This window comes from Miscanthus floridulus, chromosome 16, assembly GCF_019320115.1.
Source record: "Miscanthus floridulus cultivar M001 chromosome 16, ASM1932011v1, whole genome shotgun sequence".
Lineage (NCBI taxonomy): Eukaryota > Viridiplantae > Streptophyta > Magnoliopsida > Poales > Poaceae > Miscanthus > Miscanthus floridulus.
The window spans coordinates 116,751,019-116,771,593 of NC_089595.1; the positions used below are offsets into that span (position 1 = coordinate 116,751,019).

Here is a 20,575-nt window from a genome sequence, read left to right on the forward strand (position 1 = left end):
TAGACTGTGCGTGGCCTCTTTGGTCGCGTGCGTCGCAGCTCTGTTCAATAGTCTGTACTGCAGGGGCGTTCTTTGCGTCCGCTGCTTCCATGTGCTGCGTGCGTCCTTTAGACCATTTGTTGGGTGCGGTAACCCTTGGATTTCCGCTAGCTTTGTACTTTAAAAACTCTATTTTCTCTTAATGAAATACGTACCTCGTGGTACGGTCGAGAAAAAAAAATGGCAGTGGGGTGGCGGCGGGGCTGGGCGTCGCGAGATAGGTCTGGCCGGTCTTGGGTGGGCTAATTTCTCTGAGGAGGCCATGGGCCGCTTTTCAGGCTGGCTAGATTAAGTGGCGCTGGATTTGCGAATGGGTCAATCTCCTCAATCGGGGGGTGGTGAGATATTTTTGTTTTTTTTAGAACTACGTTGGCGACCCAAATTGGCACATATTTGCGTCTTATATCCGAGAGCATCTCCGAGAGTCTTTCTAAATGTCACTTTCTAAATCATTATTTGAAGAGTCATTTGCATAAACATCGTTTTCTATATCTTTTCACTTTTCAACATTTTTTTCTATATCTTGTGCGCACTCTAGAGAGCCATTCTCGTCTTCTATTTTTAGCTAGCGAAAAATTCGAAATAAAAGATGATTATATTTGCATAACCATTTAGAGAAGCTGTTAGAGGGTAGTTTTTCATCAAAATCTCTATTCCTAGCATTTACGAAGAAAATATAGAGAATCTCTTGGAGTTACCCTTATAAAATAATACCGAGTCATCTATAGTAGTCTCCTAAACCGGGTTTTAAAGATAGGCTCCAATGATTTAACGGACTTCACCGTTGCACAGCCCTCGTCGAGACGATCTCCCTCTGTCCGATGGAGCATTGATTTTTGTGTTTTCAATAAATATTAAATATTGTTGTACCCACTACATCAACCGTTGCAGTATGATGTTCATGAAGAATAAATGGGTACGCTGACCGCTGGAAACTTCAAGGAAATAAATTAGTCTGATGGACGATGAGAGTTAGAAGTTTATTCGAGGACAAATTTTCAGCCTAGAAATTATTCTTTCAGGGAAAGAGGGAGTACGTGGATAGTTTATTTTTTTTAAAAGATTAAGCTTTATATGATCGAAAAAGTTCATGGCCAGTCTTTGAATTCGTAGGAGTGCTATCCCGGTCCCTAAACTATACGTTATTCCGGTCTGTATACTCTTTTAATTTTATATTCATCAGAGCGGGTATGGAACTGTGCCCGTGTACCGAAATAAGACTTGATTGCTTAAAATAAAAGATTATCAAAGTTATATACGAAATCGTCCAGACACATAAATTAGAGAAAATTCTTTATTTGACACCGGAAAAACTTGTTCTTCCCAATTTAGCACTCAAAGTTCAAATCTTCCTTATCTGGCACCGTTTGAAATTTCGGTTCCCAAACTGACAGTACCGTGAGCTGAGATACATAACGGTGTTAAGTTCCATGTGAAAGACACTTTTGCCCCTCAAAGTGTTCCAACTTACTTTTTTTTGGCGAATTTTTTCTGGGCATTTGAACAACGTGCGTGTTCTGTTTTTTTTTTTTGGCACTTGAAGCCGGCAGCAGCTACGGTGACCTTGAAGCCAATGCTCCAATCTTTTTCTCCTTGAAGCCTTGAGCCCACGCGCCGGGGCTGTGCCTACTTGGGAAGGCAGCGGCGGCCTCGACGGGCCAGCTGGGGGTGGCCGCGCTGCAAGCGCGGGGGTGGCCCCCAGGGGGTTGCCTGCTAGGGGCTGAGCCGGGCTTGCTGGGGGCGGCTGCGCGGCATGGCTGCGGGGGCAGCGCAGGGGCCGCGCAGGCTGGCCGCGGAAGCCGTGCCGGGGCGAACGAGCAAGGGCTGCGCGGCCCGCGACAGCCACGCCAGGCACCGCGCCGCCGCCCTCCATGACCGTCGCCGTCGGCGTCGATCTAGGGTTAGAAGGTGCCGCGGCATTCTCTCGCGTGCAAATAGCGAAACAACGAAGAGAAGGCTACTCGATTTTCGTCGAAAAAAAAGGCTACTCGATTGGGGTATTCTTGTCTTTTTGCATGTAGCCCACGTGACAGTTCACGGTAGGAGATGGCCAAATGGACGGTAGTGTCAATTTGGGAAGAAAATTTTTAAGAGTAGACAGATAGAGAAGATTTGAAGTTTGGATGCTAAATTGGGAAGAGCAATTTTTTCTGATGTCAAATAAGAAATTTTCTCCATAAATTACATGAATATTTATAAATTTATTTACTAGCAACAACGTCGCATAAGCTCATGCCGCCCTCGCCTCTGCTTGGCAGGCGGGGCACTGCCACCGCCACGCATGAGCGTGGGTGAGGTGCCGCCGTGCGGGCGAGCAGCAGCCGCCGATATATGTGGACGGTCGACGAAGGACAGGTGTATAGGGAGCCCTTGTGCACCGTGCGCTAGCCACCGCTGCCGCTGCATGTGGACGATTGATGAAGGGCGGGTGCACGGGGAGCCTTCGTGCATGACGAGCTGGCCACCGCCGTGGCAGTCATAGGCCTCGCCGTGGCCCTACGCGCGTGCTCGGTGCCGCCAAGGTCGTGCTTGTCCTCGAGCCCAGTATCCACGGCCGTCGCCGACGTCACCCCTGTCGTCAGCTACTCGTCGGGGACGACGTGGCGGACCAAGACAATAGCAGTTGTCAGCATGGAGATGGCAGCAGCCGCAGCAGTGGCATATTAGCGAGCTGACCATGACCATGAGAGGTGAGAGATGAGAGATAGAGCTGACATGTGGACTCAGACTTGTACCCAAACAAAGTTTAAGGATTGGAATAAGAGGCTTTCTGAGTTTGGAGACCGGGATGACAAACCTCCCTCCTTAAATTCGAAAACTGGCCATGAACTTTACTCCATTAGAAGCATTAAGCCCTTAGAATTTGGGAGCCACAACCTCGGGATGCAACCCTACTACAGGCTGTAGTATCAGACAGGGGCAGGGGTAGGGATGAAATTAAAGAAGATAGGAAAATCACATCCTGTTTTCGTGCGGGATTCCAATATGAAAACGAGAGTTTGCAAGATCCCTTTTTCATCTAGGATGAATCCATATTTATCCCGTTTTCAATTTGTGGAATACGCTTAACAATTACATGTCCTTATGTTATGTTAATATACCTACTAATCACTAGTTATGTGTGATAATATGTTACCGCACATGGTATGCAAGTGAATATCAAACGAATCTTCATATGTGTATATTGTTGTAAGATTTTAGACATGCATACTTGAGAATATTAGATCATTAATCCTAACTTAATTTTATAGTTCTTCGTTCATATTCGTCTATTTCCGTATGTCAGCATATCCCGATTTCGTTTTTGATCCTAGCTTTTCTAGGCCTAATCCTATTTTCGTCCAAAAAAAACATATGAACAGAAATGGGAGAGGTGTTTTTTCACCCATTTTCATCTATTTTTATCCATGTCAAACTACGTCTTATAAACTAGACCGAAGAAAGTACTCATCAACATTTGGTTATAAACTAAACTGGAGAAAGTACTCAGGAGACAGGAAAATCACATCCTATTTTTGTGCGGGATTCCAATACGAAAACGAGAGTTTGCAAGATCCCTTTTTCATCTAGGATGAATCCATATTTATCCCGTTTTCAATTTGTGGAATACGCTTAACAATTGCATGTCCTTATGTTATGTTAATATACCTACTAATCACTAGTTAAGTGTGATAATATGTTACCGCACATGGTATGCAAGTGAATGTCAAACCAATCTTCATATGTGTATATTGTTGTAAGATTTTAGACATGCATACTTGAGAATATTAGATCATTAATCCTAACTTAATTTTTTAGTTCTTCGTTCATATTCGTCTATTTTTGTATGTCCGCATATCCCGATTTCGTTTTTTATCCTAGCTTTTCTAGACCTAATCATATTTCCGTAAAAAACATATGAACAGAAATGGGAGAGGTGTTTTTTCACCCATTTTAATTTGTTTTTATCCATGTCAAACTGCGTCTTATAAACTAGACCGAAGAAAGTACTTGTAACACCCTCGGTGTTACACTGTAAATTATTTACTAAAACATGTCATGAGCATCATGTTTATGTGTTAATGCATGTAATAAAGTGTGTAGATCAATTTCTATAACTCGAAACGATCAACTTGAATGCGAAACGAAAGTAATTCAATAGTCATGTTATGTCACTTAAGGTTGAAAACCAATTTTTATTAAGCAAAAATGCTATGAACACATGTATGTGACACTTAAAGAAAGTTGAAAGTACAAACTTTGTAGATGACAATGAAATACTTGTTGTTGAAAAATATTATTGTTAGATAGTATTTCTAATAGCTTAGAAATGGAACTTGGACTAAAATTCAGCCAAAGACTTAGCAAATTTTCAATGTTGAAAGCAGTGTGACAATGCTATATTAGTGAATTAATTCTGAAAAATTTAGCTAAAGGCTTGGGCTATATTTTTGCTTGGTGGGTTGCATCCAAGTAAGTACTTGTCAATGATATAGGGGTTGGTTTAGTTAGTATGTGCTTTGATCATCAATTAATTGCTACAAAAGCTAGAAAATGTTGTTTTGGCGCCGGTTGACAGCATCCACTTGGCATGCTCATATTTTCTTTTCTAGTCTACCTTGGTCCAAGTATGTTGCTCCATTCAGTAGCCCTAGGTATCATCTTCAGCTCGGCTGAGTTGGTTGGGTCATAACGGAGCTAGATGGGTCATGGTTAACGCTTTAAAAAGCATGCACAACGTGTTTTGGGCTGGTTAGCCGAGTGTGCGTGGTCACCGCGTGCCTAGGGAGCCGCTGGCCACCCTGACTGCACGCTGCTGCTGGCGCCACTGCCGGTGCCACTATGGCTGCACACGCCACCCTATTGCGCTGCCCAGCTCCGTTGGCCACTGGTGCCGCTGCCGTCGCGTCACCGCTGCAGCGCGCACCGCCCTTCACTAGCCTCGCTGTCCCATCGTCACATCTCCGCATGGCTGCACGGTTTTCTGTTGTCGCTACCGGTGCGAGGCCACGTTGTTGCTGCCGTTTGCCACCGTGTGCACGTGGGGTGCCACAGCCGCGCTCATGCCGTCGCCTCGCCTTAATGGTGCTGTGGCCGCACAGGCTACTCCCACCTGCCCTCCCCGCCCGCGCATGTGGTCCGGCCGTGTGTCGCGTAGTTTGGTCACAGGCGCAGACACATGTTCGGTCGGCCGCTTGCCGCGAAGGCCAACCGAGCAGTGCCCTATCACATCTATCTCTCCCTCTTCCTCTGTTCTCGCCGTCGGGTCGCACCCACGAGTGTGCCAGTGGGTGAAAGCTCTAGTTTGGTTTTGGTTAATTGATGAAACCCTAAGTGTCAACCTAGTTTATCAAAGTGATTATGAGATAGGTAGCACTACTCCAAGTGATGAAGCAATGGCGAAGATCATGACGATGGTGATGTCATGGTGATGATCAAATGCTTAAACTTGGAAAAGAAGAAAGAGAAAAACAAAAGGCTCAAGGCAAAGGTAAAATTGTAGGAGCCATTTTGTTTTAGTGATCGAGACACTTAGCAAGTTTGATCACATTTAGGATCGATAGCCGTACTATTAAGAGGGGTGGAACTCGTATCGAAATACGGTTATCAAAGTGCCACTAGATGCTCTAACTCATTGCATATGCATTTATGATCTAGTGGAGTGCTAACACCCTTGAAAATATTTGTGAAAATAAGCTAACACATGTGCACAAGGTGATACACTTCGTGGTTAGCACATTTGAGCAAGGGTAGGAAACTTCACCGGCGGAGTGTCCGCCCGTAGAGTGTGGACAGTCCGACGGTGCCACCGGCGCCCTAGACAGAAAAGACGGAGGTCACTGTAAGTGACTGGACGCTGGTCTCTGTTGGACCGGCGCGTCCGGTCAGTAGCAGCAGTGAGCGCGTGTTTCGGTCTTTGACCGGACGCTGGCGCTAAAAGTGATCGGACGCTGGCAGGGTGCGTCCGGTCAGTGCTGACGTACGCTGACGTGGGGCGCATAGAAGAAACATTGAGTGACCAGACGCTGGGTGAGTCCGGTCGGGCATGACTGGACGCGTCTGGTCGTGAAAATTCATGTTTGGAACCTTACTGGAAACGACCGGACGCTGAGGTCCAGCGTCCGGTCACTTTCTAACTAACGCGTCCAGTCATCACTTGACCGTTGAAATCGGGTGATCGGCATTTGAAGCCGATGACGCGTGGCGCACATCGCATGACCGAACGCTGAGGTCCAGCGTCCGATCAATCTGACCGGAGCGTCCGGTCGGCCCGTGTTCAGTGTAGTGAGGAGCCCAACGGCTCTATTTCGTGGGGGCTTCTATTTAAGCCCCATGGCTAGCTCAAGCTCACTCTCTTGGCCATTTGTATTGACATAGCAACCTTGTGAGCTTAGCCAAAGCCCTCCCACTCATCTCCATCATTAATTCATCATCATTGTGAGATTGAGAGAGAATCCAAGTGCATTGCTTGAGTGATTGCATCTAGAGGCACTTGGTATTCGTGTTTCGCTGTGGGATTCGCTTGTTGCTCTTGGTGGTTGCCACCACCTAGATGGCTTGGTGCAGCGGTGGAGGATTGACACGAGTCGGTGTTTGTTCGTGGCCATCTCCGGTGATTGTGAGGGGATTTGTACCTTCCCCGGCGGAGCGCCGAAAGGTAACTCTAGTGGATTGCTCGTGTCATTGAGTTATCTCACTTGTGGGTAGGTTCTTACGATGTCCAATTATGTGGACGAGGTTTGTGCAACACCTCTTAGCCGTCGAACCACCAAGTGTTGGTCGACACAACGGAGATGTAGCGTGTTGGCAAGCACGTGAACCTCGGGAGAAAATCGGTTGTCTCTTGCTATTTGGCATTCTCTCGGTGATTGATTTCATCTTCATCTTGTGATTGGTTCATCCCTCTACACGGCGGTATAATCACCCTACTCACTCTTTTATATTCTTGCAAACTAGTTGTGGCAAGCTCTTTAGTGTAATTAGAATTGAGAGCTTGATTTGTTATTTAAGTTCATCTAGTGGAGCTCTTTAGTGTAGCAAGATTGAGAGCTCTTAGTGAGTAGTATCATAGCAAGTTGTGTGTCTAGTAATCAATGCAACTAGAAATGTTGGATAGGTGGCTTGCAATCCTCGTAGAGCTAGAGTAAGTTTGCATTTCGCTATTTGTCTTACTAATCAAATTGCTCTAGTTGGTTTGTAGAATTTAAATAGGCTATTCACCCCCCCCTCTAGCCATATTAGGACCTTTCAGTGGGGCGGTCACCTCATCAATCATTGGTGCCTGTAGCTTTGCCCTTTCGTCTTCTCGACGCCCGACCCCGCATAGCCTTAACGGTGGCCTGGACAAGCGCCAATTTTGGCGTCTCCCTCCGGCGAGCCGTTAAGGCCGCACCTCGGCCGTGACCGAGTGTAGACTTCAATTCCCCGCCCTAAGCCCAATTGCTTGCGCCATTACACTCGCATGACCCTCCTTCTCACCGTGCGCATCTAAGCCTCACCTTTACTGCCACCCTCACGGCGCTGACGTGGCTGCGCCACCATAGTCCATCGCTGAGCTTGCCGTGCGCACGTGGCCAGACGCGCCCGGTCCGTCCCCGACCAAGACACCACCACGGGTAGCTACGGGGTGAGTTGCTGATGCTCACCCATGGTTTCTATCACCTCTGTTGTGCCAAGGCTCACCGGAACGTGGCTACCGCCGCCACAGGGTGTCCGCCACCGCGGAGGGAGCTCCTGGACGCGTCCCCACCCATTCTACCTCCGCCCGGTGACTCACGTCAACCCCTAGGTGAGCGTCGGCCTCCTATTTTGGGCAAGGAAGGTCCCGGGTGGCCGACGGGCGCGCCAATTCCACCGCCGCTGTGCTAGTGCTCATGGGGGTGCCCGGGGGACCTGGCCGATGCAAAGAGGGAAGAGTGAAAGAGCCTTGTTGCAAAGTTTCGCTCTTTAGGAATAGCCATGTGGAGTGCGGATTGATTTGCCGGTAGCTCAAGGGTGTTTTTGCAAGAGTACAAGCGCGCGCGTGCTTCCCCGTCGCGGGCCGCCTCGCGCGTGGGCTAGCTTCGCGTGGGCCGCGCGGATGGGCTGCGCGAGAAGTGGTTTTTCCTTTTTCCAGCAAATTAGCAAATGTTTTTCTAATTTAGTTTTGAGCTGATCTTTAGAAAATTATAGCAAATTCGGTAGATGTCCAAAAATTATGAAACTATTTTTGTTAGGTTCCTAAAATTATGCTCTATCTGTTAGTGTATTTAGTTCATATATATATATATATATTTGTTGATACCAGCGGCTATTAAATCATTTGCGAGTGTTTAGTGTTATTTAGATTAGTATCTGTAGGAATTTTTGTGGCAAATTGGTAATATGTTTGACCATGAAATTTTTACAGTAGATTCATTGTATTATTATGTGCTCACTGTAATTTTTGTAGCCTTATAATAGGTTGAGAAATATGGTAGCTAAGTACTCCTTGTTGTAGTATATAAGAAATTGTTAATAAGAGTAAGAATATATTTTAGTTGCTAAGTAGCACTTGTAGGTGAAACCCTGCTGGTTTGATGGGAATGATGATTAGCTCGGTATCTTAGTCATTACAGCTAGCTTAGTGGCTTAGTAGATGTATTCTTATTTTAAGAATTGTTGTTGCCTTAATATTGAGTGTTGCATCGTCATTGCATTCATGTAGAGAACGAGTTGGTGGAGTTCGTGACCGTGGGCGAGCAGGAGTACGAGGAGGTGATTGAAGAGTACGAGGAGGAGATCCTCATGTAGGAGGAGGTCCTAGAGCCACCAACGACTGACTTTGCTGACACCCCGTCTGCCCAAGGCAAGCCCCGGTGCATAACCCTTATTTTGAATAATCACTGGATATATATATGTGATGTGCATTTACGTTACATGCATTTTATGGAAACTACATGCATAGATAACCTACCTATGAGTCCTACTAGCATATGTCGAGTAGTTGCTATGCTTAGGCTATCGGTAGCGTGAGTAACCTACCGTTACTCAAAATAGGTGATTATTATTATCACTCTCATGATAAAATGGTGAAAGGAAATGGAGACGGGGCAGGGATATGGTACGGGTATTGGTGGGTGTAAGAGGTTGTGTCCCCACGGCCAATAGGGCATAGCTTAGTTACACTGTTTTCTCTGTCCGTGTCGGTTAAGGACTGACCGTTGCATTGGGTTCTAGTCAAGTCACAGACTTATTATCCTGAGCACATACTTGTTTATGGGAGCAGGGAAGGCTCGTTGCTCTCTTGTTGTGGGTTCTGGCTCTTTCTGGACCGATTGATTGGAGGCGGGGATGATGGAGGTCTAAGCACCACACTGAGTCCGGGACTCAGGTGTGGGGGCTTGAAGTCTAAGTTTGGACGGGGACCTGGACCCCTTGACAGGAGAGTGATGTGTTGGTCCTGCTTGTGCCTAGGGTACAAGCGGGGCATGTGTTTCGGGGTACCTAGCTGGGCACATTGATTCGCGAATCGCCGGGTAATCCGGTACGACTTGTCTACAGTCTAGCACTATAGTAAGAACTAGAAGATGAAAGATGGTGAAATAGATCTGTTTGCTCAACTCTTGCTTGAAAGTAGAACAGGTGCTTACATAGAATGGTTAGGTAATGAACTAATCATGACTGCTAATAAGAAACATACATAAGAATTCACTACTAGTATTGCTTTCCGCAAAAAGGAAACCCAGCAAACCATAAAGCTTATCATATCCTTTGGAGTCGGGAAGTTATTCCCACTAGTCGGGTAAGTCTTGCGAGTACATTGTGTACTCAGGGTTTATTTACCCCTGTTGCAGGTGCAGCTTGAAGAGTAGCTGTTGTGTGGAGGATTCTTCTGGTTGGCACAGACGGATCCTTGGATTCTACCATTAGATATTTATTGTAATTCCGTTGTTTAAATTCCGCACTCTGAACTTGGTACTGTAATAATGTATTTCTAAGAACTCTAGTTGTATGAAATGAACTAAGTATTGTAAATTGGTTCTCATTGTTGGATCCTGAAGAAAAAACGTGGATTATTCGAGTTCTCCCTTGGGGTGTGCTCGACGGACCCGTTCGATGTAGCTTGTTTTCAGGGCGCTTAGCGTCTGGTGGAAGACGAGAGCCTCCGGAAGCGTGCTATTTCGGGCGTATCTGCCACAATACTCATCAACATTTGGTTATAAACTAAACTAGAGAAAGTACTCATTGATATTTAGCCCATTTTAGGAGATTTTCTATCCAATCTTTTATATCTAAAAAGTACTATTTTAAAGAGATGAATGTGCTACAACATATGTTCTATCTCCTGTACTTATACTTCTATAAAAGATCTAATAAAAGAAGCATCTTCTTCTAAATATAGGAAACAAACCCCTCTCTCTATTATCCCTAAGAGCAACTCCACCGAATCGAGAAAAACAATCTCCTTTCCCTACAATCTGTCATATAGGGGCATGAGATGAGAGAACAGCTCCAACAGATCCCCTTTTCTCAGTCTCTTTCCCTATATTTTTTCTCGATCCCTCAAAACCTACTACCAATCCATCAAATAGAGGGAAGCAAGCAGCATTTTTTTCTTAATCCCCTTTGTGTCACTGGCATTTCGGGCCCATACTGGCCATCTCTCACCGTCGCCAAACCAGGCGAGCGTGTGCGCAGCCACCGCCCTACCGCGCAGGGTGAGCGCGGGCCACACCGCCTCTTGTATCGAGTGAGTGCGGGCCACGTCGCTGCCGTCGTGCCAAACGAGCGTGTGGGCCACGCCATCGGCGTGTTGGGCGAGCATGCCGCAAACGAGAGAGATTGAGAGAGGAGACGGAGAAAGAAGATGATTTTAGACATTGACAGGTGGATCCTACTCAAATGAAAGGGATGAGTTTTCTCAATCTGCGGCAGCAATAGTTCCCCTAAAAGCACAAACTCAGTTTTCTCTCTCCCCTATAAATGGTTTTAAGCAGGGACGAAGGTAGGAAAAAATTTAGGAGGGGCTAAACAACGGCAATTAGCAAGAAAAGAGGTTCAGCAAATCTCAGCCCCTCCTACCTGTACATCTACAACTGAAATTTCAGACGGCGGCTCTACGGGGCTTCACTTGCCCGCGAGCGGTAGGGGGGGCTGGAGCCCCCCTAGCCCCATCGCTGGCTCCGTGCCTGGTTTTAAGGGAAAGAAGATCCGGTACAGTTGCTCTAAAGAAATTAATTTAAGGTGGTGTCCTAAAAAAATATAAAAGATGCAATAAGAAATCTAATGGAGATGCTCTCAATATTCGTACCTTTCAATTTTCTGAGCTGGCCAGATCGTCTATTCTTCAGTGTTCACAACTTCGCATACAGTGACAAGTGATGCGTCTGAATGTTTCAAATCAACATGCTAACCTGCCCTTTATTATACAACCCACGCTGGCTAACCGATAGTTTAGCCTATTTTGCACAAAACATCATTTCTAGGCACATCTTCAGCATCCACTAACTCTACATCTCTGAACACCCTGCTTACTTCGGGCAGGCGTGACAAACAGAGCCACCATCTCCTAATCTTCAAAGATATTTCTGAACCAGATGGGCTATCTCTAAAATACAGATCGTTACATATGCCCTGCTGCCCGATCTTTTGTACTTGGGAAAACAGGCCTGATCACGCGGAAAAATATGTAGACGTATCGATCTGCCAATCTAGAGGTGAAAGGATATAAGGAAGAATAAAAAATACGACATGGTTTACAATGCAAATGTAGAAGAGAGAAAATAAGTATAAACACGGTTAGGATGATTTGGAAATAGTCCAAAATTTCTGATGCAAAATTGTTTTCTACTCACTCCGTTCCAAATTATAAGTCGCTTTGACTTTTTTTTGGTACATCAATTTTTGCTTAGATATAACGTATGTCTAATACATAGCAAAATCTATGTATCAAAACAGTCAAAGCTACTTATAATTTGGAACAGAGGGAGTATATTTTAGGAACGAGAATTTAGAAACTGCTAGAGAAGCTTAACAAATATACTCCCAACTTTTTTTAGTCACTTGGAAAACTCATTGATTACCAACTGTTTTTTTGGAAACCACTGGGGATGCTCTTATATTGCAAGAGATGTCAGTAAACATAGTAGAAAAATAGATTAAACTCCGCTCTTAAGACTTCCATGCAATCAAAAGCCCTCAATGAGTATTGTAAGATACATGAGTCTTCAGTGTCACCACATAAATGGTAGAGCCAAAACTAAGATAACTCGGTCGGATTGTACAATTGCAAAAGACAATATCACCATAAATATAGCACTGAACACACACACACACAAACTAGACTTTCATGAAAAATTAAAGTAAGTCCTCAAACTACAAAGAGTTACCCAGTTGTCTCTTGCAGACAAATCGAAGCCCTAAAATTATTCAGACGCATGATAGTGATGGATAAGATAACACACAGGGACAGGGGTTCTGGAAGCAACAAACCAAACTTATTCAGATTTCAGAACACTACTTCAATGTTACCATCGCTGCCATAAGACATGTGGCGTCTTGAATTGTGCTTGATCATTTGGAGCTCCACTTTCCCCTTGCTGCCATTGCCACCGCTAAAGGTGTCACTGGAAGTGCCGTGGGCGTCATGAACACATGGCACCACATCGATACCAGTCAAGACGGTGAAATATTCCGCTTCAACAGGATCATAATATTCAGAATCACAGAAGGCCATGGGATTCACAGAGAAGGCCATGGGATTCAGTAGAGCACGGAAGAACCTTGTGATGCAGAACCTGCCAGAGCCCAGGTTGACAAGCTGAGGAGGCTTCAGCTCCGTCCAGCCTCCAGGTGCCTTGAGCTCCTTCCAAGTGCCTACTATCTGTGGCTGGGAGTCCATGGTGGACAGGTCAGCAGCGCCCAGTTGCAGGCCCTCGTTACAAATGCCAAACCACAGCTTCAGCTCCGGCACATATTCGACCTTGCCTTTGAAGGGTAGCACCCAGTTACCAACATAGCTCCAAGTGTGTGTCACCGTGTCCAAGCAGTAGGTGCCAGCGCAATCCACTGATACGAAGATGACATGGGAGCCGCCTCGTTCAACCACTGCGTAAGAGGTGATGTCGGGGTGCCTATAGTGCTCGTAGTGCTTAGGGTCACAGATGAATGGCGGCGGTGGGAGGAGCTGCCTCTGCCAGGACTTGGACTCGTTGTGGTAGACAAAAGCCTCAAACTGATTCGTCGGCTGCTGTCTTGTGCCCTGCAGCTCGTGATTGGGAGAACCCTCCAGGATGTAGAAGCTGCCATTGCCGTCGTCGGTGGCATCAGCACTGGATGGGAGGGGGACCCAGCAGGGCAACGGCGAACGCTTGCGCAAGTTGAAGTAGGGAATGGTCTCCAGCTGGCGCGTGACCACATCGAAGAGGACAGTATGGGCAGATGGGTCCACACACAGCACCTTCCGACCTGCAAGCGGCAGACAATCCAGATACCAATGGCAGTCATCGAATGAGCAATGGAAGTTCATGATTGGTTGGGGAAGTTGAATCGTCCGGATCTTTCTTATAATTGAAGCTGCTGCCTGGTTATAGTTCTTGCGATCGTTGGCATGAGATGCAGAAGACTCAGGTGAAAACACAGGTGTTTCCCTAGGCTTCAGGACACATGTTTCCATTGAGTAGCCCATGGTGGAGGCTCCGAGGTTGATGCTTGGGGCCGGAAGGGGATTCTTTGCGGAGGCTCCGAGGTTGGTGCTTGGGGCCGGAAGCGGGCTCGTCCCTATCTTGCTCTTGTGATTGTCAGCCAAAGGCGTGGCGTCTTGCGGCAATTCTGATTCAGACCTGTGTCCTTTCCGTTGCACTACAGGTATTGTTGTGTTGAACAACTTGTGTCGCCTCAGGTCAATGCAGCGCAGCGATTTGGCTCCCGGGATGCGGTTGTCCACGATCAGATTCAGAAACCGACGCGAGAGGCCCATCGCCGGTGGATTCAGTCGTCGACTTCACAAAAAAAAAAAAAAAATCGAAAAAAAACAAATCATTACGGATAAGAGGTGGGAGAAGAAAAGATTGTTTCCCCCGTTTCGAGAGGAAATCTCGTCTGCTTGACTATTAGCTGCCTAGCCTAGATCTAGCTCTTGTGAGGAACGAAGGAAGAGTACCTACCACCACCAGCAGGCAGCAGCAACCAAGCACCTTCCTTCTCCTGTCTTTCCTTGCAATCGATCCAGCCAGACAGCAGCAGCCCGCAGAGATACCTTCACAGAAGATAACAAAGATAAGGAGAAAAGGGACCGATTCTGATCACAGAGGATGAAGATGAGGCAGATATGCAGGCTGCTGCTGACCTGAGGCGCACTGGAGAACGAGGCGACGGCGGAGCTTCTAGAACCAGATCGTAGCAGAATGGCAGCGGGGCGGCGGCGGGGGTCATGGGTGGGGGGTTGTTCCGATGTTTTACAGGAACCTTGTGGGCTGTTCGTGGGTTGTTTTCTCCGAGGAGGCCATGGGCCGCTTCTCAGGAGCCAGCCTATGACTAGGCCGTCTAAATTAAGCGCGCACAAAATGGGCTGCACTGTTTCTAAAAAAATTCCTTATTTGACGCTAAAAGAACTTGTCGTTCTCAATTTAGTACTCGAACTTAAAATCTTCATTATCTAGTCTCGTTAGAAATTTTTATTCCCAAAATGACACAAGCATGTAACGGTGTTAACTCAACGCGAAAGGACAATTTTGCTCCTCCTTCAATTTGGACTAGGGCGCCATTCTCTCTAGCAGACATGTTTAGGCGCCATTTTTTTTTCTTCTTTTTAACATGGTTGCTGTTCCCTGCAGTACAGAAGTTTTTTTTAGTCTGAACATTTTAGTTTCCTGATGGACTGAAACCGTGGTTGACCCATCAGGACAGCACGCAACAGGCGCAGCGCAGACCCGTAGATCACCATCTATTGTGGCGTTGAGGCAAGGTCCCGTCCTCATCCATGGATGCCAAGCACCGCGCCTGCCGGCCAAGTTTTGACAAATCGATTCGAAGGAGTTGGGTCTCCAGTCTCGACCGAGCTTCCGATGAGGAGGACAGCGGCAAGTCCGCTGAGGATGGTCTTCGTCTCCGACACAGACGGCTTGGACGACGACGACTAGGACGGCGGCGCATTCTGCATCTATCAGCGCGGACGTGTGGCTGTGCTGGCTGAGAAGAAGGGCCGAATACAGCAGCTCCGACATGCCCTCAACACCTCGTCAGCGCGCACCTTCAGATCAGTGGCCTCCGCATCATCCGCGAACTTCGGATTAGGCCTCGCCGGGCGGCGAGGGGCCGCGACGGGGCTGGTACCTGCCGCGACAGACGCGCCGGTGCCGGGAGGGGCCACGCCCGGCCCGGCGGGGCCGCGACGGCCGCGCCAGGGCCGTGCGGGGTCGCGATGGGGCGGGGAGGGGCTTCGCCGGGGCCAGGAGGAGCCACGCCGGGGCCGCGTGTGGTGCCCGCGGCGGCCGCGCCGCCACGCACAGGTCGCAGGCACTCGCACGCAAGCATCAAGCGTGGACGAAGAGTTTTTCTTTTTCTGTATTGATGAATTGAGAAGACAGAGGCATTCTCGTCTTTTGTACGTGGCCCCCACATGACAGTTCACGATAGATGTGCTCTAAGTGGACGGTAGTGTCGTTTTGGGAACAAAAATTTCAAGAGAGGCCACATAAGGAAGATTTGAAGTTAAGTGCTAAATTAGGAACGACAAGTTTTTTCCAATATCAAATAAGAAATTTTCTAAAAAAAAGAGGTTTTACTAGATTGGCAAATGGGTCAATATCGTCAATTGGCGGTGGTGAGATGTTTTCGTTTCTGGAAGGGACAAATACAGGCCGCGTTCGGCTGGTTCCAAACGGGCACTGTGCCCGGCTTGTTTCTACTGTGCATGGGCCACGCTCACGACCCAAATTGCTTTAAAAAAACTACCCAAATTGCTAGATGCTTGGGGTCTGTTCGGCTCGAAAAAAAAAAAAGAAGTCGCTGCTGATGCACGCTATGGCTACAACTACAGTGTTCACCAAGCTACTAAACATTGTAGCTGCAGCCGCAACCCACAGCAACCGTTGTTTTTTTTCCTGCCGAGCACCCCTTAATTTATAGACTAAATTCAAGTAGTTTAAATATTTTTTATCTATATTTATATATCTACATCATAAAAGATTGAAGAAATTAGAAAATATACTCACCATAAATCCTTCTACTCATCTAAGATTTTCACCCTTAGATTTTACATTTATGAAGGGATTATGCAAGTGAAAGCCTTAGTTTGTTTTTGGTAATTGAGACAGCTAATGGACTTACCTTTTGCTCAGTGCTGATTAAGCTAGGTGAAGTCCACAAAAGGCTGTGAGCAGGGCTTAGAGATTTTGCAAGTAACAATTAAGAGTGTGGGTACCAAAGATCAATTAGCTGACATATGCACCAAGCCACTTGATGAAGCTAGATTTTGTAAGTTGAAAGATGAATTGACATCCTAAACTTATCCAACATGAGTTGGTTGCACAACCACAACATATGCCTCTCCTTCAACTTAAGCAAAGATAAATTTGACTATGTATGTGTATTCCTCCCTTACCATTATATGGTTAGTGCAGATAGACATATAAGTGGATACTAAGGGCATGTATAGCTCAAAGACCGGGGGTTGTCTCTGAGCGTCTCGAATCTATCGTACAGACAGGTCATACAAACCATAGTGTATTTCACTGTTTGCAAGCTATTTAATGCTTTGCATGTAGCCAAGATCAACGATAAATAAATTTTTGTATACCATTGTGTTGCTATTTGATCGAAAATGTATCAAGTATAAATAAGAGCAACATGATTACAATATATTTTTAGAAACCATCAAATATAATAATTATATTATATATAATTGCAACGCCTTTTGTCTAATTTCATTTATTTCCATAGCGTTGCCTTATGTGCTCGATTAGATCCTTCTTGAGTTTCTTATGTGTTAGCCTAGCTGTGATAGCGGAATTTCTGTGAAGCACCTCTACTGTTTGGGCTCTGTTGTGCCAGGGAAGGTTGCAGGGTACTGCCTGGTAGGTGCGCAGGGTATGGTCCCTGTATTGTGGTTTGACTTGTGCACCCTGTCTTACTTTCTCCGGAGGTTTCTTGATCCTTACCGAGCGGGCATCCCCAGTCGGTTGGTCCCAGTCGGCTCTGATCGCGCCAGTCAGAGAAGAGCAGTGAGCAGGGGCTTGGCGTATCCCCGGTCGGAGAGCGCGGTCGGAGTCGGAAGCAGTGCTTTTGGCCAGGCCTTCCGGTCGGAGAGGCCGTTCGGAGGTGGGCCTGAGACCAAAGCGAGCGCTCCGATCGTAGAGGTGGGCCAGAGTCGGAAACGAACACTGCTCCTCTTCGGCCTGGCCTTCCAATCGGTGGTTGGATCACCTTTCTGTCCTATCGTTTAGGTACTTGGGACGGCCCATGAGTTGCGCGTTGTTCGCAACGTTGCCTGCTAGGTCGAGCCTTGGTTGGGAAGCCGGTCTACGAGGGACCCGAGTTTATGAACCCAACACATATTGTGAAGGATAACACAAGCTTTCATTTTGTTGATAACGTCCCCCTACTTCCATAACCTTGCCGGTCGATGAACAATATCAAAGCATGATTGTAATACACCAAATGTGTACTCGACATCTTTCCTCGCTCCTTCTTGCATCAATGCAAATTGACAGCAAGTCTCATCACCATTGAGAGTGAATAGGTCGTGGCCATTTTGTTACTGATAGTAAGATTAAAACAATAGGACTAAACAAAGTCCAGAACAGAATCAAGGATGACAAGGTTCTCCATAATAATACTGTTAGTGCTCATCCAACACAAATTTACATATCGATGTGCAAATCCAGAGAAGTTATTAGATGGCATAAGGCAGTCAAACACTCGGTGAAACACACAAAAGAGTTGTGTCCAGTAATGAAAGCTAGGAACATAAATAAGTCAACAGGAGAGGAGGCTCATAAGGTACCTCACATCTTCGTAAAAATCACTATCGAATTTGTCACCATCATCCTGCTCCTCCTAGTGTTGTCATTACATCAACAACTAAGCCGCACAACAGTAAGTACATGGTAGGAGCAAATCTCAAAAGTGCAGAAATCAATAGTAGTGACACTTGGCATTGATGATTTCATATGTGACTCCAGCACTTAGCATTGATGATTTCATTGTATCAATCACCAGACCGCTGTCTCCCCCACTGATTTAGCAACTTCCTAGTTTAAATTTAGAAGCTCAAGACTCAAATGTTTTTAACTCTAGCACTATGCAATCTTCTCAACACCAGCTACCCTCCTTTGTTCCTGAAGAGGGGGGGCCTGATCAGTCACCTTGTACTCCTTTTTGCAAGCGGAGCAAATTCAGTCCTCAACTCAAAAGTAGTAGACTTGCTAACAAAGCCAAAAGCAAAACTAGAAAAGGGACAATTCAAGTAGCGCATGAGCTTCTAGTTAAGAAACCTAGTGAATTATCTCCTAAGTTGGAACCATCTGCTGCTGATTAGTTTGAACAATTTGCACAACACCTTGATTGTCGGCTCACTAAAGCAAATATGGAAGCCCTCGAAGCACTGGTCGAGCATGGACAACAATCAAAAAAGAAGAAGGCAACAAAGACCCACTCGAAGCAGATCATTAGCGATGGTCAAATGGCTTGAGTTCTTTTTCTTTTAGGCCTTCCAAAAAGGTGAATGCATCATGTGCTAAGTTGTTGCTCCCCTTCTAGACTAGAGAAAACAAGCTACTGGGTTAGTTGCTATGTCTTTGGAGCAAGGGTAGCTGGCGGGTCCTATCTTCCAGGGGTCAAATTCAGTTGGTGAAAGCTCTAGTTTGGTTTTGGTTAATTGATGAAACCCTAAAGTGCTAACCTAGTTTATCAAAGTGATTATGAGATAGGTAGCACTACTCCAAGTAAGGAAGCAATGATGAAGATCATGACAATTGTGATGGAATGGTGATGATCAAATGCTTAAACTTGGAAAAGAAGAAAGAGAAAAACAAAAGGCAAAAGGCAAAGGTATAAATGATATGAGCCATTTTGTTTTAGTGATCAAGACACTTAGAGAGTATGATCACATTTAGGATTGATAACCGTACTATTAAGAGGAGTGAAACCCATATCGAAATGCGGTTGTCAAAGTGCCACTAGATGCTCTAACTCATTGCATATGCATTTAGGATCTAGTGGATCACTAACACCCTTGAAATGTTTGTGAAAATATGCTAACACACGTGCACAAGGTGATACACTTGGTGGTTAGCACATTTGAGCAAGGATGAAGAAGATAGAGGAGATAGGAAGTCAGTCTCGCTGTTTACACTGTGACCGGACGCTGGTCATGGATGGATCAGCGCGTCCGGTCAGGCGTGGCAGTGAAGACGCCAGCGTCGATCTACTGATCGAACGCTAGGTCTCGTACTGACCGAACACTGGCGCATGCGTCCGGTCGGACTAACATGTCGGCACAGTACCTAGGGTATTGTATCGGACGCTGGGCTGTGTCTGGTCAAGGTGGACCGGACGCGTCCGGTCGTGAAAACCCGCCTCAGAGAGCTTACTATAAATGACCAGACGCTGGGGCTTCAGCGTCTGGTCAGTCTTGCCGGAGCGTCCGGTCAGTTAATAGCCGTTGAGATCTGGTGGCTCAGGTTTAACTCAGGATGACACGTGGCTTAAATCGCGTGACCGGACGCTGGGTCTAGCGTCCGGTCAACATGACCGGAGCATCCGGTCAGCGCGTGTTGTGCCCAGTGAAGGGCTACAACGGCTCTATTTCATGGGGGCTTCTATTTAAGCCCCATGGCCGGTTCAAGCTTACACTCTTGGCCATTTGCATTGATATAGCAACCTTGTGAGCTTAGCCAAAGCCCTCCCACTCATCTCCATCATTGATCCATCATCATTGTGAGATTGGGAGAGAATCCAAGTGCATTGTTTGAGTGATTGCATCTAGATGCACTTGGCATTCGTGTTGCGTTGCGGATTTCGCTTGTTTCTCTTGGTGGTTGCCACCACCTAGATGGTTGGAGCAGTGGTGAAGGATCGGCACGAGTTGGTGATTATTCGTGGCCATCTCCGGTGATTGTGAGGGGACTTGTACCTTCCCCGACGGAGTGCCGAAAGGTAACCCTAGTAAATTGCTCATGTCATTGAGTTACCTCACTTGTTGGTAGGTTCTTGCGGCATCCAATCGTGTGGATGAGGTTTGTGAAACACCTCTTAGCCACCGAATCACCAAGTATTGGTCGACACAACAGGGACATAACGTGTTGGCAAGCACGTGAACCTTGGGAGAAAATTGGTTGTCTCTTGCCACTTGGTATTCTTCCGGTATTTGATATTGTATTCATCTTATGATTGGTTCACTCCACTACGCGGCAGTATAATCACTCTACTCACTCATTTACATTCTTGCAAACTAGTTGATACAAGCTCTTTAGTGTAATTAGAATTGAGAGCTTGCTTTATTATTTACATTCATCTAGTTGAGCTCTATAGAGTAGCAAGATTGAGAGCTCTCAGTGAGTAGTAGCATAGCAAGTTGTGTGCCTAAGTAATCATT

At 46.4% G+C, this 20,575-nt stretch overlaps 1 protein-coding gene across 1 annotated transcript; it reads right to left on the reverse strand.

Annotated features, from left to right (window-relative positions):
• Positions 1-12,133: 12,133 nt before the first annotated feature.
• Positions 12,134-14,440, reverse strand: LOC136512538 (uncharacterized). Its single transcript, XM_066506506.1, has 3 exons — positions 14,327-14,440; positions 14,145-14,236; positions 12,134-13,979 (listed from the first exon to the last, which is right to left on the reverse strand). Exon 3 carries the CDS (start codon positions 13,955-13,957, stop codon positions 12,488-12,490), a length of 1,470 nt encoding a protein of 489 aa, XP_066362603.1. The 5' UTR covers positions 13,958-13,979; positions 14,145-14,236; positions 14,327-14,440; the 3' UTR covers positions 12,134-12,487.
• Between the last annotated feature and the right edge of the window lie 6,135 nt (positions 14,441-20,575).